The 23,520-nt window shown below is 58.2% G+C and overlaps 3 protein-coding genes across 3 annotated transcripts; 2 read left to right on the top strand and 1 right to left on the bottom strand.

Moving 5' to 3' along the window:
- Window positions 1–2,176: 2,176 nt before the first annotated feature.
- Window positions 2,177–6,234, bottom strand: LOC309447795 (fibrinogen-like protein 1-like protein; the record flags this gene model as incomplete). Its single annotated transcript, XM_082068760.1, has 3 exons — window positions 2,177–3,215; window positions 4,158–4,277; window positions 6,144–6,234. 3 exons carry the CDS (start codon window positions 6,232–6,234, stop codon window positions 2,581–2,583), a joined length of 846 nt encoding a protein of 281 aa, XP_081924886.1. The 3' UTR covers window positions 2,177–2,580.
- A 4,033-nt stretch (window positions 6,235–10,267) lies between these two features.
- On the top strand, window positions 10,268–16,539 carry LOC309447794 (fibrinogen-like protein 1-like protein; the record flags this gene model as incomplete). Its single annotated transcript, XM_082068759.1, has 4 exons — window positions 10,268–10,271; window positions 12,064–12,207; window positions 14,153–14,215; window positions 15,911–16,539. The coding sequence occupies 4 exons, from the start codon at window positions 10,268–10,270 to the stop codon at window positions 16,537–16,539; spliced, it is 840 nt and encodes a 279-aa protein (XP_081924885.1).
- Window positions 16,540–20,176: 3,637 nt separating this feature from the next.
- Window positions 20,177–22,770, top strand: VPS37D (VPS37D subunit of ESCRT-I). The gene is made up of 4 exons (XM_082068608.1): window positions 20,177–20,330; window positions 21,288–21,459; window positions 21,786–21,868; window positions 22,047–22,770. Exons 1-4 carry the CDS (start codon window positions 20,208–20,210, stop codon window positions 22,533–22,535), a joined length of 867 nt encoding a protein of 288 aa, XP_081924734.1. The 5' UTR covers window positions 20,177–20,207; the 3' UTR covers window positions 22,536–22,770.
- The last annotated feature ends 750 nt before the right edge of the window (window positions 22,771–23,520 follow it).

Raw genomic sequence — 23,520 nt, 5'->3', positions numbered from 1 at the left:
ACATGCAAATGTCCCTCATTTGTTCGGGAACTCCCCAGAACTGCTGCGCTTTCCTGCCAGGAGCAGACCTGAGGGTCTGGTGCACTGAGAACAGACTCCAAAGGGAAAATTTTTCCTGAGTCAAATGAGGAATTAAAGACAAAACTTCCCCTTAAAGAAGGGAGTTGGGTTTCAGGGTGGGATGCAGCACCACATGGGCAAGAGCGAGCGCTGGGGGCGGGAGGGAACCACAGCTCAGCTCCGGCCCCACCAGCCGCGTCTGGAGCCACCAGAGACAGCAGCAAATTGCTGTTCACCAGAAACCACAAGCCCTGTTCCGCCAGCTCCTCCCCTCCAGTCGGCTTGGACACCCAGCCTGGAGTGCAAATGACCATTTAAACCAGCAGACACATCTCTCAGTCCACAGAATCGTAGAATCATTTTGGTTGGAAGAGACACGTAAAATCATCGAGTCCAACTGTAACCTAAATCTAGCACTAAACCATGTCCCTTGCCTATATATCTTTTAAACCCCTGCAGGGCTGGTGACTCCAGCACTGCCCCATGTCCTGAGAACCTCATGTCCGTCTGTCCAGCCCTCCAGGGCTGGTGACTCCAGCACTGCCCTGGGCAGCCTGTTCCAATGCCCCACAGCCCTTGGGGGGAGAAATTGTTCCTAAATCCAACCTCACCGTCCCCTGGCGCAACTCGAGGCCGTTTGCTCTGCTCCCGGCGCTTGTTCCTGGGGAGCAGAGCCCCATGATGGGACTGACTTGCCTGCACCTCTTGCCCGCGGGGAGTCCACCCCCCTCTCCATGCTCCAGTCTATGGTGGTTTCTTCACTTCCCAGCACAGAGCAACCACCCAGCCATGGATAGGGGCAAACTATGAGTGAGGGTTTTGTGAGATACTGGGCTTTGCTGGCCCTGTTATTTAATCATAGTCTTATGCAAAGTGGCTGAAACAAGCCACTGGAAACAATATTGGATCCAGAGACTTGAGAACTAAAGCACAGGCAGAAGTAGGTACAATTGCTGTACTCAGCTGTGTACAGCAACCACACCAAAGGGAGAAAAGCTCATGTTACAGGCTGATGATAGGGACAGTCAGCAGCTTGGAGAATTGTCAGGCCTTTCACTGTGGAACATGGAAATATTTCAGAAAAAAAGAAAATTCAGCGTAAAACCCCTGCATGGCACTCCAGCTCTGCACCGGCTCATCCTGGGAGCAGAATCAGCCCCACACCTGGCCCGGCACAGCAGTGCCTGAGCAGATCACCTTACAACCAGGAGCCAGCACCCCAGCCCTGGGGAGGGGAGCTCTGGGTGTCCCAGGGAGAGCTGGCGTCCCTTGGGTGGGTTTGTCTTCTTGCCCAGGAGAGGACCTACACGATATATGGAACATGAAGACTGGGTAACAAGAGGATGGACAGCAGTCCCATGGACAGGGATCGGGGGTTCTGGTGGACGGCAGGTTGAACAAGAGCCAGCAGTGTCCCTGGAGCCAAGAGGGGCCTGTGTCCCGGTGCACCCAGCACAGCACGACCAGCCGGGCAGGGGGATCGTCCCGCTCTGCTCTGCCTGGGGCGGCCTCCCCTGCAGCATCCACTGTGTGCAGGGCTGGGACACGGGAGAAAAGGAGACAAAGCTGCTGCAGAGTGTCCAGAGGAGGCTGCGAAGCTGGGGAAGGTTTGGAGGGGAAGCCGGATGAGCAGCGGCTGCAGTCCCTGGGTTTGTTCAGCTGGAGCAGAGCAGCCTGAGGGCAGAGCTCATGGGCTGCAGGTTCCTCAGCAGGAGCAGGAGGGGCAGGGTGAGCTCTGCTCTGTGACAGTGACAGAGCCCAGGGAACGGCAGAAGATGTGCCAGGGAGGGTCAGTGGGACATGAGGAAAAGGTTCTTCACCCAGAGGTGCTGGACACTGAACAGGCTCCCCAGGGAGGGGTCACGGCCCAACCTGACAGTGTTCGAGAAGCATTTGGATAACAGCCCCAGAGACTGGTGCGTATTTCATGGTTGTCCTATGCAGGGACAGGAACTGGACTCAGTGATCCTTGTGGATCACTTCCAACTTGGGACATTCTATGATTCTATATTACACCTACTTTCCCGCAGGTCCCCCAGCCCAGAGGCAGAGCAGAGTGATCCCCACACACTGATGTGTCCCAGCAGCAGGCAGACACGAGGCAGCACGTCTGGCTCCAGGGTTTATTGCAGCTGGTTTCTCCCACCGTGGGCAGCAGAGCTGTGGGGTCTACGGGGCCCGGGGGGAGCAGGGCCTGAGCAAAGCAGGGGCACAGCGACTGCGCGGGGGGGAACGTGCACTGTCTCCCTCTCCCCAGGACAGGAGTGGGGGCACCCACCCCAACCAGCGCCTGCGTCCCAGTGCCGGCCAGCACTGCGGCACCGGCACAGCTGCCGCATGCCCGGGGCTGCGGGCGATCGCTCCGGAGCCCCAGAGCCGCTGCGTTCCAGCTGCTGATGGTGCCGCAGCCGCAGCCACGCAGGACGCGCACCGGGGCTGGCACGGGGTGTCGGCGGGCGCGGGACGGGGCGCTGAGCTGGGACGGGGCGCTCCCCGAAACCCCGGGAGGCTGCGGCACGGTCAGCACACGTCTGTGGGCTTGACCAGGATGAGGGAGGATGTACAGTCGCCATTATCGCAGAATCCTGGCCAAACGATGCGCTTTTTGGCATTGAGCAGGACGTTCTGGCACCTGTCGTACCACCAGCCCCCGTAGCTGTTGGCGCAGTTCCCGCTGTACTGGTCCTGGTCCTTGTCAGTTGTGCTGAACTTCATGTTGTCGTGTATGCCCCCTTTCTTGGGGTGATAGAGGGTCAGATAGTCCTCCCCATCACCAGAAAACCGGCCCAGCCGCAGCGGGTACCCACTGGCCTCGCTCTCCACCCTGAAGATGTCGTATTCAGCGTAATGGGTGACATTGGCTTTATCCCGCACCACGAAGCGGACTTTGTAGGTGCCCTGCTGAGTCAGCAGGTGCAGGTACTCCGTGCCCAGCCAGTGATCACCCTGCACGTTCCCAAAGCCGTACTTGTAGGTGGTCCAGGATTGCTTCCATGTGAGCTCAGTGTCATGAGAGTTTCTCTGGACAACAGTCCAGCCTTTGCCTTCCGTGTCCATGTCGCACCACACCACGCGTGGAGGAGAATGCGCCGGCTGGATGACGTACACCCCGCTGGGGCTGGTCTTGCGGAGGTGGCTGCAGTCCGGGGGGAACCCTGCAACAGCAGCAACGGCAAACACAGGTTGGGGTGGGGGAGAGAAGGATCATATGAATCTGTCAGGATATGATATTCAAGGAGCTCCCGTAGGGGAGTGAGGGCTCGGGACAAAAGCGCTGGTTTTCTCTGTACTCTACTTCACAGTGTAGAGCAGCTTTTCCACTGGCTCATCCACGGTGCAACCAAAGGTCTCTAAGACAGTCACCCTAGGAAGTGCCCAAGGATCTGTTTCTCATGACTTGCTATTTCATTTGGAGCCTTCTTGCAAGGATCAGAAGTGCGCAAAATGCTCCACTGGATGAGGATATGTAATGAAAATGTATGGGTTTTCTGGTGATCGTGGTATTGTAAAAGAAGGCTGAGTTCTACCTTGATCTCACAAGGATCTAAGGATCGCTCCTGCCAGCTTGTTGCAGTTTATCTGCTGGCAGGACTGATCTGTCATGACTTACTTGCCAAACTAATTTGCTGCCTAATTTGTTTTTCTTGTTTTGCGTCTGATGAGGGACAATTTCCTGTGGGTAATTCCAATTCAGCCCATGCAATTCTGTTTTTCTTGGGCACATTTGTCTTGCAGGGAGGAAGGAGGAAGGAACACTCCTGATCCAACAAGGGCTCAAAAATAAAGCTGGGATGGTCTCTCCTAGAACTGAAGTGTTAAAGGACGCCCGCCACAGAGGAACCCTGCCAGGTTACGGTGTTTGGGCAGAAAGCCCCTGGTTTCAGCACAGACCCGCAGAGGGAGTGAGGGCGGCTTGGCAGGTGCCAGGCTGCTCGCTTTACGAGCCACGGCCCAGGGTGCGTGTGAGATCTCGTGTTGTCACCACCCCAGGTCATGCTGCCCTTCCCGAGACCGAGCGGGCCTGAGCGTCCCTGCTCTCGGGAGCCTCTCCTGCTCGGTGCCCTGGAGCCAGGGCCGCCCGCCCCCCCCACACTCACCGCCCCGGGGGCTGGCGGTGGGCGCTGCGGGGCCAGCGCTCGCGCACAGGAGAAGCGTCGCCACCACCGTGGGGAGGAGGACGAGGTCCCCATGGAGCCGGCGTGTCCCAGCCTGGAGCCCTGTGGAGGAAAGGGTCCAGCACCATTAGGATCCCTGAGCAGCCCCCTCTGCCCTTGCCCGTGGCTCCTGGGGTCCCAGGATGGCGGAGCCACGGGGCACAGGCAGGAGCAGGGGGGTCCCGGGTGGTGGGAGCTGCAGCTGCAGTGCAGGCTCTGCCCATGCAGGGCTGAAGGACGGTGAGAAATGGCTTCGTCACCCTCTTGGTCGGACCCTTCCCTGCACCAGACAGCGACCTGCAGATCTGTTCTCAGAACCTACAGCCCAAGAGTAGCTAAGAGAGGAAAATCACACAGTAGCAGCAGTTTCCCAAGGGGAGGGATCACAAGAAACAGGGTTTTTTTGAGTAATCATGCATAAGCCTTTTTCTATTAGCCACTCCAGGCCAATGACAGCTGGCAGGGAACCAGAGGCAAAGGACGGGTCCTACTGCACAGGTGCCAGCTCCCAGACAGAGGAAGTCTCCTGGGCCCACACAGTGACTCAAGCTCAAAGCCTCTGCGCTGGCCGCCAGCAGCGCCGGCACCTGGCACGGGCTCAGTTACATCGTGCCTGGGGAAGGACCCCGTGCAACCACATGTGCCACGTGCTTTGATCAGAAAGGGAAAGGACCAAGCTGCAGTCTCGGTCTCCACATTAACCTCCCTTGACAGGACATGGGCATACAGGGCACACATAGCCCGGGGACAGTACAGGCTGGCACCAAGCACACGTGTCATTCGGTGCTTCGGTCTTGCATCCCTCTGCTGCCAGGGGCCGGGCAGCGCACCCGCCCAGGCAAGATCATGGCTGCTGTCCTGCTAATCATCTTATGCCTTTGTATACTCACCCGGTCGGGTCTGGTCTGAGCCCAGCACCGCACCCGATGCAGCGTGCGGCGGGGAGGTAACTCACCCATCACAAGGTAACTCACCCATCACAGCAGCGCAGCGGAGCAGGGAGCAGGAGCCAGTGGTGCGCCCTCCACACCGAGCTCTCCGTGGTGGCTTTATAGGCACCGCACACACCCACTTGTGCTCAGGCTTCTTATTTGTAGAGGCACAAGGAGGCACTTGCAGCTTGTGACTCGAGCAGTTTTCAGATCCCATGACAGCACAAGGAACCCCCTGAGGGTGGGAGGCATGTCTCCCAGCCAGAGAGGTACAAAATAACCCCCTCCATGATGGGGGATTTCAACTATTGACTCTATCAGCTACACAAACACTACATGTGAATTGCTCACTTGGAGCAAATTCTGGAGAGTCATGGTCAAACCGAAGTGGAGAGACCCAGCTTGTTAAGGGCGTACACAGAAACTGGCAAAGGAGAGATGAGGTCTCCTGTTGGCTCAGTCCCAAAGGTGACCTTGGAAAGATAAGGACGGGTGGTCGGGAGACGTCCCACTTGCTGAGTCTCTGCTGGCAGGTTTCAGGATCAACGAGTTAAGTCACTGGCTGAAAACAGTGTCCCCTGTACACACATTGTCCCCTGCACCCCAGTCTGCACGTTATGAGAAGAGGGCAAGGGCTCCAGGTAACAAACAGGTGGTGTGGGTCCCCTTGCCACCCGTTCCCAGCCACGGCCTTTGGCCCAGTGGGACCCTGTGGGTCCCCCCCCAGCCCAGCAATGTAAGCCAGGGGCTGGTCCCTCTGCAGGAGCAAAATGCTCTCAGGACATTGTTTGGGAGGGTTGTTATTTGTGCCAGAAGGTGCAGACAGCTCCATCTCTTCATCAAGCCAATTTTAAGAGGAAAAATTTGCCACCTTTCTACCTTCTCTTGTGTTGGTTTCAGTAGCTACTGACCAGATGTGTTCCTCATGGTACAGCTCTATACCTGGTGTTCCCAGCAGGACAGTGTCCAGGCTGGAGCTCCCACCACAGCTCCGTACTGCAGGAGAACACGTCGAGCAGGGACACTGCACTGATGCTGCTGTTCACCCAGAGCTCTCCGAGGTGAGGGATCCCTGGATCAGCTTCCATCTGAACCCTGCTATCTCATCCTTGCTTGCTTGGTTAGAGTCGAGAGCCCTTGTCCGCAGCCTCATTTAGTTTGGGAGCATCATAAAAACAGCACTCCCGAGTGCATGGAGGGAGAAGGGCCCAACTGCCCTGGGCAGAAGGACCCGGGGCAGAGGAGCCGCGTCCCCTTTCTGCGGAGGCAGGAAAGGCAGCTGACTTAGGGGCTCCCGCGGCTGTCCCTGGAGCTGATGCCGGTCCTGAGCAGTGCAGCACCTTGGGGTGCTGGGTGTGGGTGCCCTGCTGGCAGGCCGGCTGTCCCTGGAGCTGATGCCGGTCCTGAGCAGTGCAGCACCTTGGGGTGCTGGGTGTGGGTGCCTGGGCTGGCAGGCCGGCTGTCCCTGGAGCTGATGCCGGTCCTGAGCAGTGCAGCACCTTGGGTGGGTGTGGGTGCCTGGGCTGGCAGGCCGGCTGCGCTGGGAGCCACCACTGCAATCGCTTGCTGGCCACAGGGCTGCCAGTGCAGTGGGAACATGGGCCCCACAGGCCACGGAGAGGACGTCGTCCCCTGCCCCTGTGTGCAGCAGGTTCCACGGGGCTGCTCTGAATAGATCAAATGACAGCCGTGTGTCAACAGGACAGCTCATCTACAGTCAGCAGAGACCCCTGTCCGTCAGGTCAGCACAGCCAGCAGAGCCGAGTGTTGGGAACAGCTGCAGGCAAGGCAAGCCGACCAGGTTTGAGATCCCAGACAAAAGGGCACGGTGGAAAAGGCAGGTCTGGCCATGAGCTCCAACACTTATCCGAGTGGTCCACCCTGGCAATGAGCCGCCTGCAGTGCAGGTCTGAGATGCACCTGGAAAACAAGGCCAGAGCAGGGACTGGAGACCAGTGCTCATATGGTGCAGCTCAGGTTAGGACTGAACGCCCAGGACCAAGCTCAAACAAGCCTCATGGGCCCAGGCGAAGGTCCCAGGTGGGACTAGTCACAAGCCATTGAGGCCGACTGGTGTGCTCGGGGCCCTGACAGTAGCGGTTAATCCTGAAAGAGCCAATCCCACCGGCCTGGCAGCTGCACGGGCCCCTCATGCTCATAGGCCCTCAGGCTCTTGCTATGGCTCTTTGGGCTTACCAAGTGTCTTCTCAAGGCACCTTCTGCTGCAGCCAGGTCTGCGTCTTGCACGAGGCCCCGTGCCATGGCTGCGCCCCTGCAGACACACACAGGCATGGGGGGGCGCTCTTCGGAGAACCAGAGGAACACACACCGGGTGGGAGAGCAGGACGCTCTCAGAGAACCAGAGGAACAAACACCGGGTGGGAGAGCAGGACGCTCTTCGGAGAACTAGAGGAACACCGGACACAGAGAGCAGGACGCTCTTCGGAGAACCAGAGGAACAAACACCGGGCACGGAGAGCAGGACGCTCTTCGGAGAACTAGAGGAACACCGGACACAGAGAGCAGGACGCTCTTCGGAGAACCAGAGGAACAAACACCGGGCACGGAGAGCAGGACGCTCTTCGGAGAACCAGAGGAACAAACACCGGGCACGGAGAGCAGGACGCTCTTCGGAGAACCAGAGGAACACCGGGTGTGGAGAGCAGGACGACCTCTGAGTGCCTCTGGTCTGATCCCGAGGCCAGCGCAGGGACAGCTTAGAATGAGTTGTTCAGGGTCAGCTGTGAATATGTCAAGGAATGGAGGTCCCACAGCGTCTCTCTCTCCTTTTTCCCCCCAGTATCTGAACACCCTCAGGGTGAAAATTTTAAATCTAATTCTAATCTTTGTCCCTTCCATTATGTCCATTGCCTCTCATCCTGTCCCTCTGCACCTCCAAAGACAGTCACAGAATCACAGAGAGATAGATTAATTTAAGTTGGCAGGGACCTCTGGAGGCCATCTGGTCCAACCTCTGCTCAAAGCAGATATAAAAATCAGGTCCTTGTCCGGTCAAGTCTTGTACACCTCTAAGGACAGAAATCCCATGGCCTCCCTCTGTGCACCCGTTCCAGTATTTGACCCACCTCATGTTAAAAAAGTCCCTATTTCTAACTGAATTTTCATGTTCCGACATATCCATTGCTTCTCATCCCAGCACCAGGCACCTCCTTGAGTATGTTCTCTGTGTCCTCCCACGAGGTCAGTGCGGTCAGCAACAAGGGTCCCCTGGGCCCGCTCTCTGCAGGTGGAGCGAGCCCCGTCCTCCCAGAGTCACCGACACGTCCTGAGCTCCAGCCCCTGGCCAGCCCGGTGCTCACGCTGGACTTGCCTCAGTCTGTCAATATGTTTCTTGTAATGAGGGGTCCCAAACAAGACCCCGTGCCCCAAGGAGCCCGACCCTGTCTGCTCTCCACCTCCCACCAGGCGGCTGCAGGCAGCAGCGAGGGCCCGTCTCAGCCCTCCCTTCTCCAGGTGGACAAGCCCGTCTTTCTGAGCCTGTGCACGTCGTGTGCTCCTTGATCCTGTGTGACTCTGTGTCTGGGTGGTCTTGGCTCCACTCCTGCTGGAGTTCAGTCACTGTTGTGCAAGGGGGAGCCCCACACAGGGCACAGCACTCCAGCTGCCATCTCACATGGGGAGCTGAATAATCCTTTCCCTCACCCTCCTGGCTACATTTTTGCAGATGCGGCGACAAACATATCTGTGCCACAACTGTGGCTCCCTCAGTGTCATGTACTGAGCAGGAGCTGGGCCCCAGGACACAGATGGGCTTTCAGAAACATTCCCTCTGTGGCCTTTCCCCGGCTCCTTCGCACACCCTGACCCAAACACCAGCTCCTGGAGAGCTGGCCGGGGATGGGCCCTGTCGGTGAGCTCTGCTGAGGGTCACACCTGGGGCCGCTGTCGGTGAGCTCTGCTGAGGGTCACACCTGCCATGGCCGCTGTCGGTGAGCTCTGCTGAGGTCACACCTGGGGCCGCTGTCGGTGAGCTCTGCTGAGGGTCACACCTGCCATGGCCGCTGTTGAGCAGAGCAGCAGCACGGCAGGGTATGCACAGGAGCCTCCGTGACCAGGCAGCAGCACGGCAGGGTATGCACAGGAGCCTCCGTGACCAGGCAGCAGCACGGCAGGGTATGCACAGGAGCCTCCATGACCAGGCAGCAGCACGGCAGGGTATGCACAGGAGCCTCCATGACCAGGCAGCAGCACGGCAGGGTATGCACAGGAGCCTCCGTGACCAGGCAGTCGCACTGCCAGCAAACAACCTGTGACAAGAGCCAGCCTGCTCTCCCAGGCTCTGGCCCTGCTGTGCTGTCCTGCACAAGGTGGACACTGGGGTACAGGACTCCTCATAACTCAAAATACTGAGCCTATCAGTCCCTGGGAGAGGGGTGGTCTGGCATTTTCTGTAAGAAATCCATGGTGTAAGCACTCCCAGTAGCAGAGGGTCTTGAAGTGAGACCATTTTACACCAGCATCACACCAGGTTTCACAAAGCTCCCTTGTGACTGGTGCGAGGGCCGCGGCGCGTGTTGCACAAGAGGCAGCGTGGGGGTGCAGCCAAGCACGTCAGGCGGCACCTGCAGCGGCGCTCTCTGAAGTTTGGTTCCAGTTTGCCAGGAACACTGGAGCACCTCTTCCTGAGAGCTCTAACGGGGTCCCTGTTGGGCTCGACGCCTGCTCTGGAGAGTGATTTACGCCTGATGTTTGATTTCCATCCAGAGGGTAATGTCACCTGGGTATTTACGTATGAGTCGAAAGGTGCAGAGGTGCCCAGAGGTCGCCTTTCCCTGGGAAACGCTGCCAGGGCGGGGGGCGGCCGGCACTGTGGACTGCACTTGTTTTAAGGCATTTACTTATTGGCTTTGAATTATTTGCTTTGCTAATGAAGAAAGCTCTTCACCTTTGTGAGACGTAGCCTTCATTGTCTGAGGACGTACCACTTAATGATGAAGAGCAAATAAGCCTTAAACCACTAGTCCTGTTGCCAACCAGAGGACAAGTGCTGCGGTTTGGGTCTTGTGCCTCCACCCCCTCCCCGCTGAGCCCTATAACTTTCAGGCTGGACACCCCTCCTGCCAAGCCGAACGCGCTCGGTGTCCTCCCCGCAGAGACAGCATGGGTGAGTGTGGGACGGACGGACGGACGGACGGGACGGGACGGACGGGGCGGGACGGGGGCGCTGCTGCCGGGGCTGCAGGTGCTGCGGGTCACAGGCATCCTGGCACTTTGTCTTCATCAGGGCTCCCCCTCCCGCACCCCAGCCGTCCCTGCGCCAGGTTCATGGCGTTGACTGGGCTCGCTGTGCCTGGGCTGGGAACTGCAGCAGGAGCACGTTCTGCTGCTCTCAGGCTGCGTTAGTGCAGCCCTGCAGGGCCAGGTACCCATTTTACAAGCCTCATATTTACCAAACATTCTCTGAAATTGAGAATTACAAAGAATGTTTAGTACTGAAATTTCTCCAAGGAAAGTGTTAAATACCCCAGAATAGAAAATTGATGTTTCAGATGTTCTTGCTTAAGGAGCAATATTGAACGGGTATCAAGATCTGGAGGTCAGATGCTCAAGAGCACATTTCTGTCCCCAGAGGAAGCCCCAGGAGAGGCTGATCTGCATCTCCTTCCCACCCGGGCTTCCCGTGACCACTCGTGGGGGACGGGCCAGCAGTGGAGGGAGCTCCAGTGGAGGCTGCTCTGGCCACCTCCAGAAGAGATGTCTTTAAACGTGCCTTAAACACAAGCCTATCAAGGCACTAATTGTTATGTAGGAATTGAGAAGCAAATCAATTGGACTGAAGTGTTTGTAAATGTCCTTGCTGTGAAACTGTAACCAGCGGGAATGGCTGGGACAGCTGTGAGCCTCCCAGAAGGGGGCGCTGGTCTCTAGGGCGGCTGCGATCGCACACGGCGCTGCGGCTCGGGCACCGACCGCTCTGCTCAGTCACCCCAGGGAACGCGAGCCCAGCGCCCCCGGCAGCGCAGGGGGGGCCTTCGCTCCTCCCGAACGGGGGGGGTCACACTGGGGATCTGCCAGGGCAGCGCAGGGGGTGCCTTTGCTCCTTCCCAGCAGTGGGGGGGTCACACTGGGGATCTGCCAGGGCAGCGCAGGGGGTGCCTTTGCTCCTTCCCAGCAGTGGGGGGGTCACACTGGGGATCTGCCAGGGCGAGCTGCAGCTGTCACATAACAAACTGATTTCCCCATGGCAGTGTCTCCACAGCGCCCCACTCTCTAGAAATCATGATAAACTGTTATTTTATTTAGATCAAATATTGCAAAAATTGTGCTGGCTTCCCTAGCTGCTCTGAACAGGAACAAATCAGAACAGCTGGCTACTTACGGAAATTTTGAAGTAGCCATATAACCATATAAAGGTCATAATTTGCACCAGGCAGGCAGTAATTCCTGGAAGCCTGTTCTGCCCCCTCCGTCGTGCTGCTTCATGCAGAGCAGAGAAACACAGCCCTGGGCCTTGTTAACACAGACATTGGGTTCTCACTGCCCACAAAGCTGAACTGGCGGCCGGTGTGGGCCCAGCTCACCCCACGGGAGCGTCACGGGGCGCAACGGGAGCTGGGGCGAAGGGCGTTCCTCCCTCTGCTCGTCCTGCTCATCTCCAGCCCCAAGACCTTTTCACAGGGATTTCTGACGACGGTCACTTTGGGTTGGGACAAAGTTTTCACACTTCTGTCTCAAAAACTACCAACAGCAGGTGCTACAGCTATTGACTCCTACCGATGAGTATATGACGGCTCATCTCAATGAGTGACTTGGGGCTTATGGCTCCAAGAGGGAGCTCTGCATGTGAAGAATTTTATTTTCCTGCTTTACTCTGCAAGGAGTCAAATGGAATTCATGGTTCTCTAATGAAAGAGTTATGATCTCTTTCTTATTTTTCCCATCTCTTCCCATTTCAGCTCCCCAGTGCCTTTGTCTCCTGCTTTTCACCTGCCTGCTGGCCCTGGCAGCAGCTCTTCCTGCCCTCGACATAAAGAACTTGCACCTACTCAACGGCACCCTGGATGAAATTCTGAATGTTCCCCCCGAGTCCCCGCAGCTCGGTAAGTACATCAGTCACCACAGCAGGGAGCAGCAAACAAGGTCGTGCTCAGTCAGACCCCACACAGAGCTGCACACCAACCCACCGCGCCCTGCGGCTCGGAGGGAGCGCTGAACGCTGCTCCGTGTGCGGACAGTGCCAGTGCAGCGCGGGTGTCCACGGGATCCCGGGACAGGGACAGGCCCGGGCTCACCGGCAGCAGGACCAAGCCGGGTGCTCTGCGCCGGGGGCTCCTCCTCGGAGCAGCAGCATTAAAGATGTTCAGGAAAACAGGAGGACATGGAGAACAGCGGCCACCTCTGGAAACCACATGGTCAGCGGAGAACTAAATTCAGGAGAGATTTGAACAGAAAGAGGAACTAAGTTACTGCAAAGAGTCTAAAGCACAGGGTGTTTCAAAAAGATGGACCAAGTTTGAAGTCGTATTGCTTTGAAATTGGGTCCATCTTTTTGAAACACCCTGTAGTGGCAATGACACAGGGCAACCAGCCAGATGATGACACAGAGTAACCTACAAACACCATGATATACTGGAACAACGAGGAAGCCTCTGAGAAATGCTCCAGGAACAAAGCTGAGGACTGTGGGTCATGGCAGCACAGAAGGAGCTGTTTTCCCTCCCAAGGGAGGAGCAGCTCCCAGCAGAAAAGCTCCAGGTTCAGGTGTTTGAGGCTGGTTCCACATCAGCCTTCGCTGTCAGGAAACCACCAACACAGGGAGCACCTGTGACTGAGACAGGAGATGGGGCGTCACCGAGAACTGCAGGTTTGGGTAGGAAAAGATGCTGTATTCTGGGCTCTACACCCTTCTCCCACCCAGAGCACTGCTCTTAAAACAGCCAGCAGAGTGCAAGAGGGATGAGCAGGGAGACCGGAGAACACAGGCTGACATCTGAAAGCCTTGACATGTAGAGAAGTGCTTCCAAATGGACAGGAATTGAAGGCAGAAAGGAGCGGGGCAGTCTGGGCTTTAGAAAATGAACATGAGTGAACAGCTTCATATGGCTTTAGTAAAAGTGAATACCATGGTAGGAAAGTCCTCCAGACCATGTTACATGAGCACTTTCCGCTCCAGACAGGCTCAGGCCAACCGCCCTTCCACTGGTGGGCTTCAGGATGCATCTGGAGACAGTCAAAAGGAAAAGAGTCAAAAATCCGGCAGGCAGACGGTGTCACAGGGGCCAAAGAACTGAATGGTCTAGCCCCCAAACCAGAAGACCCTGGAGGAGGAAATGACAGCAATATTCCAGTCTGCCTGCAGGAAAAAGTGTACTCTGGGAGTAGTAAGAGAAGGAAGGGGCTCACACACAGTGCGACAGGCTGAGGTTGGACACTTCATAGCGCAGGGATGAGAAGGCACCAGCTGCAGCAGGACGCAGACATTCGAGGGTGTCACAGACCAGCAGCTGCAGAGTTCGGCTTCTGCTTCAGAGAGGGGACAGAATCGCTTTTTGTGATCCCATAGGCCTGCGATTCATTCCTCTGGTTCATAGCCGTCAGTGGACACACACAAGATGTCCTTGCAAAAGAAACACGTTAATTCACTCTAGACCATCCTCTCTTCCAGCAACACCCTTCAGACTCCCTCGTGAGCCCTCTCCAGCTCCTGACACCCACAGCGCCTTTTCCGTGTCCGCTCTCACATCTCCCCCCTCCAATCCCCTTCCTGAGTCCCTTCCCAACTGCTTCTACTGCACCTTAACAACCATCTTTCCACCATTGTCACCACCATTTGGGGTCTTTCCCCACACAGTGTGCCCAAATCTTTCTCACCAAGGATGCATCTCCCCACTCTAACACCATGGAAATTCCCTCGAACTACCAACTGGTGAAGTCTCTCCAGAATTAGGAGCAACAACAGAAAAACAGGGATATCATACTCTCCCAGCAGGCGTCTGACATGTCTGCTCTCAAAACTCACTCCTGTCTCTGTTCTTGTTCCTTCAGATGATGGCGACAAACACGCCCGGCAGGTCAGAGACGTCGCCCCCCACCCGCCGGCGGGCCGTGGTGAGTCTGTCCTCAGGGAGCACATCTGCCCATGAGGTTGTGGTGAGTCTGTCCTCAGGGAGCACATCTGCCCATGAGGTTGTGGTGAGTCTCTTATGGAGCACACCTGCCCATGAGGTTGTGGTGAGTCTGTCCTCAGGAGCACATCTGCCCATGAGGTTGTGGTGAGTCTCTTATGGAGCACACCTGCCCATGAGGTTGTGGTGAGTCTCTTATGGAGCACATCTGCCCATAACGTTGTGGTGAGTCTCTGCTCAGGGAGCACACCTGCCCATAAGGTTGTGGTGAGTCTCTTATGGAGCACATCTGCCCATGAGGTTGTGGTGAGTCTCTTATGGAGCACATCTGCCCATGAGGTTGTGGTGAGTCTCTCCTCAGGGAGCACATCTGCCCATAAGGTTGTGGTGAGTCTCTTATGGAGCACATCTGCCCATAAGGTTGTGGTGAGTCCCTCCTCAGGGAGCACATCTGCCCATGAGGTTGTGGTGAGTCCCTCCTCAGGGAGCACATCTGCCCATGAGGTTGTGGTGAGTCCCTCCTCAGGGAGCACATCTGCCCATAAGGTTGTGGTGAGTCCCTCCTCAGGGAGCACATCTGCCCATAAGGTTGTGGTGAGTCCCTCCTCAGGGAGCACATCTGCCCATAAGGTTGTGGTGAGTCTCTGCTCAGGGAGCACATCTGCCCATAAGGTTTCACGCTGCTGGGCGCCCAGATGCTCATGAAGAGCTGGGAGCTGGTTCCTCCCAGGAAAATGCTGATCTCTGGCTACAGAGGAGCCACAGCTCACAGCCTCAGGAGGACGCTATTAACAGCCACGTCCTGGACTCAGTAGTTGATGAGGATCTTCTGCATGGGGAATTTCCCACCTAGAGATCCCAACCAGAAAGTGATGATTCGTTACTGGCCTTTGAGAAGTGGTGGTTGGTTATTTTCCTGTTCTCACACTACAGCCGATGAGCAGACTGGGTAAGAGGGGCTGACTGTGTTACTGACAGACTGAGTCAACATCAGCGCACAGGCCCCCAAGATACAGCTTCACTGGGTAGGAACGACCAGCAGCAGAGGTGCTGGGAGTGGAGCAAATCCCTTCCCAGGAGTGTGTAGGTGCGTTCATCTGTTTGTTGTATCAAGGGTTTACGCTCTGGAGCATGGAAAGACCATAAGCAAATCAAACCAGTCTGGAAGTCTTACTTGGGTAAGCCCAGAGAAAACCAATGGATTTGCCCTATTGAGATCACAGGGGCATATTTAATTATTAGTGATATGGATGTCTTGATCACACCCTCTCGAGGGTTTCTGAGGCTGCTATAGAGCTCTAAAGCCTCCATGCTGTAACCGAAAATGGCTTTATAACTCAGATTTGCACTCGTCTGTGTGCTACAAGCAGGACACCCCAGCCCTACAAGAGTGAATCCAACCTGAGCTCTGGTGCATTGTGTGCTGGGTAAAGGCGACGTCTGGCTTGGTCTCGGCAGACCAAGACATTTTGGCAGTGTGTCTCCATCAGTTCAGATCCTTAACTGGGAAGAACTCTTACATTGGTCATTTCAAGACGTTGATGTACTCCTGTGAGTGCATGGCAGGAACACAGCCCATGAATGCGTGTGCAATAGGATATAGGCACAAAAGCAATATCAGATGCTTTCAGTGTCTTATTGTGTGGGATTTAATAACCAGCTCTGTCTCCTGCCCCAGGCTGGCCCAAGGACTGCAGCGAGATCCCCGCTGGCAGCCGCAGCGGTGTCTACATTATTCAGCCGAAAGGGCTCCACCACCTCGTGGTGTACTGTGAGATGAACGTGACGCACGGGGGCTGGACGGTCATCCAGAGGAACCAGAAGGACACACCGGTCACCTGGGCCGAGTCCTGGAGCACCTACAAGTACGGCTTTGGGAGCGTGCGTGGCGAGTACTGGCTGGGCACCGAGTACATCCACCAGATCGCCAGGCAGAAGGTCTACCAGGTCAGGTTTGTTATCCAGGACTCCACAGACAGCACCAGCATCGCAGACTACAACCTCTTCAGCGTGGAGGACGAGTCCCATGGCTACCGGCTGCGGCTGGGCTCCTACTCGGGGACAGCAGGGGATGCCATGACCTCAGACAACCCCAAGACCATGCATGACAACATGAAGTTCTCCACAAAGGATCGGGATCAGGACACTTACAGTAAGAACTGTGCCTACAGCTATGAGGGCGGGTGGTGGTTCTCAGCATGTTATTCTGTACGGTTGAATTTTAAGGGCGGCATGACATGGGGTGACCTGTGCAAAGGGAACTGCAAATCCTCCCTTATTCTCATCAAACCAGCTGCATATTGTTAGTGCTTCTTCACCCTGCTGTCCACACTGGACACTCTGTGAAGGCTCTGCACGGCCAAAGCGCTGGAGCCTTCCTGGAGCAGGGGGGAGCCCAAGTGTAGCAGGGTTTTAGTGGAACGCCACTTTCCATTTCCCTGCTCCGAGTGCAGGCTCCCTTCTCCTCAGCTCTTTCCCCTGTGCTTGCCAATGATTCCTTGTTATTATGATCATGATCAAGAATAAAAACATCACTAGTGAAATCTGTGGATTCCACATGTACCTTCCCTCGGGAGAAAGACACTCAGCCCTGGAGTGACTTTTCATCAGAGTTTCTCAGCTGTCTCCAGAACCCGCAACAAGCAAAAAGCTGCATGCTACTAATTTCCATATACTCTGTGCCTCTCTACAGCATCTGATAAAGCATCCCAATAAATTTGCTTCCTTGAGCTCATTCTCCATTAACAAACGTCTGTTCTGTATCTCTGACGTGCTCCCGCAGAGACCAAAGAAATCCCGTGTCAGGCGCCAGGACTGGGGTCTTGGAGCCAGTGACGCTGAGATGAAGGATCTGTGCTCTGCACAGGGGGGTTCACAATGGCCCGTCATGTGGGAGAGCTCTTCCCACACCATTGCCATGTTCACAGCCCAGGCTCAATGACCCATCATGTGGGAGAGCTCTTCCCACACCATTGCCACGTTCACAGCCCAGGCTCAATGACCCATCATGTGGGAGAGCTCTTCCCACATCATTGCCACGTTCACAGCCCAGGCTCAATGACCCATCATGTGGGAGAGCTCTTCCCACATCATTGCCACGTTCACAGCCCAGGCTCAAAAGCCGGGCCGATGTCCTGGCACCGGGTCCTGCTCCTGCTGGAGGCTGCATCTGCTGGGATTTACCTGCACAGACATGCTTTGATCCCGCAGAAACGCTGTTTCAAAGCTATAAGTAGGTCTGTCTGTTGTCACTATGAATCAGTAAACTTAAACAGAAGCAAAGGAGAAGTAGGTTAGATGTTAACAATCACTTGAATTAGGAGACACTCTAATGAGGGAACACCTCATTACAGGAGTGGGTTCACCATATCCAGGTTTCTGAGACCTATTTAGTTGAACCTTTGCCAGGAAGGAGCTGATGCTGTGAGGCTGCAGGACAAGGGCCCTGCAGCTCCTCCATCCCACAGCACCTTGGCACTGCCAGGACAGATTGTTTGAGAAGCACCTTCACCTTCACAAACCTTTTCTGGCTTTGTCTCGGGGCAGCACGGCCACGACAGCGAGTTCCACCTCCAGGACAGCCAGCTGAGGGAAAACCCAGCGCTCGAGTGGCAGCTGCAGAGCCCAGTGCCACTGGGAGCCACCCCAAAAGGTGTGAGAAATGAGAAAATACCGAAAGAAGTGAGCAGTGGAGGACCCCCAAGACAGAAAGTACATTACACTACCCAGGGAACTGCCCTCAGCACTGCACAGAGGGCACCTGCACCCGGGGATGTCTGAGGAGGGAGAGGGCTCAGGGATGTCTGAGGAGGGAGAGGGCTCAGGGATGTCTGAGGAGGGAGAGGGCTCAGGGCGGCTTCTACTGAAAGCAGCTCTTGGGTGAAGCTCCTGAGAGCCTCCAGCACCAAGCACCAAGCCCCCCAAAGCAGAGCACAGGGGGCTGGTGGAACCTCAGCACACAGCTCATCCCTGTCTTGCAGTGGGCGCCACAGCACAGAGAGGGGGGCGCGGTGCAGCTCCATGATAGACTTGAGCAGCGTGAGAGGGCGGCAGCGCCCCCAGAGTGGATTTGGCTGCCAAAGTCAGCCGGTGGCAGCGGGTGGCACTGGGCAGACTTTGAAATGATGCTGCTGCTGCTCCTGGGCCTCTGGAGTTTCCAGGCAACAGGGAAAATCGGAGTTGCCTTGGCACTGCTGGACTAAGGAGCAAAAGATTCTTGTCGCACCAGTGCTGTCTTCTGCTGGGGCAGCCCAAAGGGGAGACACGGGCCAGGAGACAGAATCATAGAATCACAGAATCATTTTAGTTGGAAAAGACCCTCAAGTTCCAACTGTCAACCCACCCCCGGCACTGCCCCATGTCCTGAGAACCTCATGTCTGTCTGTCCAGCCCTCCAGGGGTGGTGACTCCAGCACTGCCCTGGGCAGAAGTTGTTCCCAATATGCAATCTGATCTTCCTCTGCTGCAACTTGAGGCCGTTTCCTCTCACTCTGTCACATGTTCCCTTGGAGCAGAGCCCGACCCCCCTGGCTCCAAGCTCCTTCCAGGCAGTTCAGAGATCAGAAGGTCTCCCCTCAGCTCCTGTTCTCCAGCTGAACCCCCCAGGTCCCTCAGCTGCTCCTCATAAGGTGCAGAAGAGCATTGTAAAACATCCTCACAGCACAACAGGGCTGGCAGCCCTGGCCCAGGGGGATGGGGCAGTGAGCGGTGTCTCTGCGGTGCTGTCTCATCCCTCCACCACAGGTATCTCTGTGTACAGATGGATTCTCATCTCTCCTACAGCAGCATCAGCTCCACACAGCTCCCTATTCCAAGCTACCCATCCAAACATTTCCTAAATCCTGCTGGGCTCTTGGCCACCCAGCAGCAGTGACTCCAGTCCCCGGTGGCTCCTCGGCAGCTCCCTTGGCTCAGCTCCAGCAGCCAGTGTTGGCCTGAGGTGACATCTGAGGTCAAGCAGTGGCCATTAGATACTCTCTCCCATCAGATATCTGCTCCATGGAAACGCCACGGCCAGGACAGAGCAGTCCTAGCGCACGGCTCTCCCTGCAGCTGTGGGTTTTCACTAAGGTAAAACTTCCCTGGGGAGCAATTCCCATCTCCCATGAGTTCCTGCTTTGCTACTTTTCCCCAGCTGCTCCACCACATCTTTTTTACTAAAGGACTAAGAATGTGGCAAAGATGCTGCAACACTCTGCGGCAAGCGGTTCCCCATGACAAGTGGGGCCGCACTGGCACCTCTGCACTCCCCAGAGGACGCAGGGGACCTTAGAGAGCCAGCAGTGACAGGCGCCTTGCTGCTCTTTCTCTCCTCTCCCCTGAGCCCAAGGGTGCAGGGGTGCCAGGATGTGCCCATGATGCACAAGTGCAGTGCTGCCAAGTACAGGACGAGGCCAGTGCAGTGACAACCGGGATGTACCCAGTGCAGTGCAGTACAGGGCAGACACAGTGCCGTGCATGGTGCACATAGTGTGGTGCAGTGCAGGATGCAGGCACGGAGGTGCAGGATGCACACAGCAGCGTGCAGCACTGCGGACGCACACGGCGCGGAGCAGAATGCACAAAGGGGTTGCAGTGCAGGACGCACGGTGCGGGTTGCAGTGCAGGATGCACACAGCGGGGTGCAGAATGCACAAAGGGGTTGCAGTGCAGGACGCACGGTGCGGGTTGCAGTGCAGGATGCACACAGCGGGGTGCAGTGCCGGTTCTCCCCCCAGCCGCGGGCGGCGCGGTGCAGGAGCGCAGCTCCTTGTGCTCAGATGCGGCTCCTTTAAGACCGGCGGGGGGGCGGGGAGGTGCGCAGCGGGGGCGGTCGCGGGGCGCGCGCGGCTCCCGGTGGCTGGGCGGGTGTCCCGGTGGCGGGGGGTGTCCCGGTGGCGGGGGGTGTCCCGGTGGCGGGGGGTGTCCCGGTGGCTGGGCGGGTGTCCCGGCGGCGGCGGGGGGTGTCCCGGCCGCGCCCGCCCGTGCCCCGGCCCATGTCCCGGCCGCCGGCGCCGCCCGGCTCCCCGCGCCGCTTCGGGGCGCTCAGCACCGCGCAGCTCCGCGCTCTGCTGCAGGACGAGCCCCGGCTGCAGCGCGCCGCCCGCCTCAGCAGGAAGGTACGGCGGGGACCGGGCGGGCCCGGGGAGGCCGTGTCCCGCGGGGGCCGTGTCCCGCGGGGCAGCGCGGCGCTCGTCCCGAACGGGGCTTCCCTGTGCGCGGGGTGGAGCCGCCGCAGGCGGAGCCGCCGATCCCCGGCAGCGCTGACTGTCGGTTTCCCCTCCGGTAACCGACACGCCGAGCCCGAGGGCTTTGGAGGAGCCGCAGAACCCACCAGCCGGGTTGAGGCGGCCGCGGGGAAACCTCAGCGTGGGGCAGCCCGGCCGGCGGCTCCCCGGGCACCCTGCGCCGCTCGCGGTCCAGCAGCCACCGCCTGCCCAGCAGCCTCGGGCACCGATCCCAGAGCAGGGTGACAGCCGCTGCTCCCGCTGCTCTCCCTGCACCGGGACTCTGGGGAGGCTGGGGGCCCCGGCCCCTCTCTGTGCCCCCCACACCCGGCTTCGCTCCCTGCAGCGGGGATGAGCTCCCGGCGCTCCCCACCTCCAGAGGCTCCTGCAGCTCCTCTGCCAGGAGCCTGACCGTGTTCTTTTACAATCATTCTCAGCCTGATTTCAGCAGCTTTCCCCTGAGTCTTTCAAGGCACAGCCTGGCACCTCATTTTGCTCCCCACTCTGCGTGGGTGGGAGATGTGTGTGCAGCGTCAGAGGGTGTCTCTCGCCTGACATCCCGGTTAGCCAGCAAGCCTTTGCCTCTGCACGGGAGCCCGGGCAGCCAGCTGTGAGGTTTGCCATTCTGTGTGAGCTGCCCTGCGCTGTGGGTAGCCCAGGTCCTGCCGTTGCATCCCTCCTGGGACGTACCCCCGTTCCGAGCAGAGCAGAGGGGCAGGGACAGTGCGAGACCAGACGGTTCGCCCTGGATGGAGCCAGAGCCCTCCCAGCGGGCTGCCCGCTCTGACTGGTTCTGCCCATTTCTCCCAGTGCTGATACCTGCCCCTCCCCCCGTTCCCATTCTCACAGTTTCAGAGCCTACAGCTGGAACGAGAGATGTGTTTGGCTTCAAACTGCACCCTGGCCAGGGCGAACCTGTCCCTGCGCCCACGGCTGGAAGATGGAAAGGCGTCCTTAGCCATCAAGTATCAGGAGCTACAGGAGATACGAGAGGCATGTTGGGACAAGCAGCAGCGCCTGGGTGAGTGGGTGCAGAGTCCAGCATGGCCAGAGCAGCCCATGTTTACATAAGGGCCCAGGGTGGCTCAGCACCCTCGAGCCTGCCCTGGGGAAACAGCCCAGCCGTGATCGGGAGCAGCCGGGAGCGACGTTGCCTGTGACACCGCCAGCAGCCCTCAGCTGGAACCCCGGCTGTGCTGGGACATGGGCCCCAGTGGCTCCAGTGATGTGTTTGGGGGTGCTTCAGTTTGAGGGGGGCGGAGCTGACACTTGGGGATGGGAAAGACCAGAGCCCCAGCAGCGGAACGTCCGAGGGGAGGTTTGTTAGCCCCATCCCCTCTGACACAGAGGCGCACCTGGAGAAGTGGAGCCCGCAGGGCGCGCTGGGCCAGCTCCAAGCCAAGCTCGATGCCTCCGAGGCGGAGTCAGAGGTGAGTCAGGAGAGACCCTGGTGCTGCTGCCCTTTCCTTGCCTGGGCCATGGACTGCTCTCTATGCCCTCCCATGTACCAGGCCCTGGAGAGGAGGCCACAGGGGTGCTCAGCCATTTGGGCTCCTTCTGTGGTCCCATGGCTGTTGGCTTGATGCTGTCCCACCACCCAACCCACAGGCACAGATCAAGCAGTTCCTGGCCCAGGACCTGCCCCTTGATTCCTTTCTGGAGTCCTTCTGCCAGAGCCGCACACGCTCCCACGTCTGCCGGACGCAGCTGGAGAAACTGCAGGAGCTGCTGTGGAAGGACCAGGTGGGCAGGAGCCCCGCGGGCCCCATGGGGTGCCCAGGTGCCCTGGCTGGCCTGGCCCCAGCCCGCCTTCCCCCATTGCGCAGCGGAGTAGCCCCCAGAGCCTTTGATCTTTCCTATGGCTTCGTGCCCGCCTTTCTGATCCCCTCGGAGGTCGTTGTGCCGTTCGCCGTGCCGGCTGTGCCTCCCAGCCGCCGCCTCCCAGCCCTGGGACACCAGCAAGTATCTCCCTGCTCCGAAATCTCCAGCCCAAGCTCACCCCTGCCCCTCGTTGGACACGTCTCCCTGCTCAGCCCTCAGCCCTTCCGCAGGCAGCAGCAGCCGCCACACCAGAAGCAGGAGCCCCCACACCGGTAGCGGGGCAGGGATGGGGATGTCCCCCTCTGGCCCTGTGCCTCCGCGGGGCTGCACGGACACCCCGGCAGGGAGCAGGCGGGGGGGTGCGGGCGCAGCTCCGAGGCGCTGCGGTGCTGCCGGGCAGGGCGGCGCTGCAGGGGACGGAGGCGCTCGCAGGGGGACGGAGGCGCTCGCAGGGGGACGGAGGCGCTCGCAGGGGGACGGAGGCGCTCGCAGGGGACGGAGGCGCTCGCAGGGGACGGAGGCGCTGAGCTGGGGCGGGAGGGGGCGGGTGCCGTGGCTGGGGAGGGGTCCTGCACTGGGGGAGCTGCATCCACAGCAAGAGGAGCAGGGACAGGAGGTGGGGGCAGGTGGTTTGTAGGGATGTCAGTGGGCTCAGTCAGGTGGGAGACAGCAGGGAAGAGGGTCAGGAGCACTGGGCACCATGTGCTTTCTAAATAAAGGCTCTTTTCCACGCTGTGTGTTACCCCTTGGCTCTGGCTATGAACAGAGGCAGGGAGAAGCAGTTGTGGGGGGGACACTTGCCAGGCTTGGAGCTGACTGGCAGTCCAGGGTTCCCCAGCCTGGGGAGCCCCAGTACCTGCACTTGGCTCAGCCCATCACCACCTTGGGGAGGGGGCTGGGCCTGCCCAGGTGGGGCAGAGAGCCCAGCAAGGCCAGTTTCCCTCCAGGCTGGTGCCAGGGACCACCGGCAGCAGTTTGGCCCCACACATGGTGAAGACTTCTGGTAAACAGAGATGCCTTGTGCCAGCAATCAAGTCTTTGTCCCCATGAGGGTTATACCCCCCAGCCAGCTGGTCTCCCTCATAGCAGTGATTTTTGGTACCTATTATGCATCCACCCTCCTTCACTAGCGCTGACTTCAGCCAGCACAGGACAAGGCTGCAGGAGGCCTGAGTTGCTCTTTCATCCCAGGCTCTTCTATTGCTTTCCTTGATTTCACACGACGGGGGATGAGCCGGGGCTGGGGAAGCCCTGGCTGCTC

The sequence above is a fragment of the Streptopelia decaocto genome (genome assembly GCF_964273445.1).
Source record: "Streptopelia decaocto genome assembly, chromosome: 18".
Lineage (NCBI taxonomy): Eukaryota > Metazoa > Chordata > Aves > Columbiformes > Columbidae > Streptopelia > Streptopelia decaocto.
Note: the sequence above shows the minus strand (reverse complement) of the source record. Positions and strands in the feature narration are given on the sequence as shown.

Bases quoted from the DNA above. Each gene is read 5' to 3' on its own strand.
- VPS37D (XM_082068608.1), top strand. From the start codon at position 20,208: ATGTCCCGGCCGCCGGCGCCGCCCGGCTCCCCGCGCCGCTTCGGGGCG. The intron at 21,460-21,785 runs GTGAGTGGGTGC...CCTCTGACACAG, and splicing joins GGACAAGCAGCAGCGCCTGG to AGGCGCACCTGGAGAAGTGG. The intron at 21,869-22,046 runs GTGAGTCAGGAG...CCCAACCCACAG, and splicing joins CCTCCGAGGCGGAGTCAGAG to GCACAGATCAAGCAGTTCCT.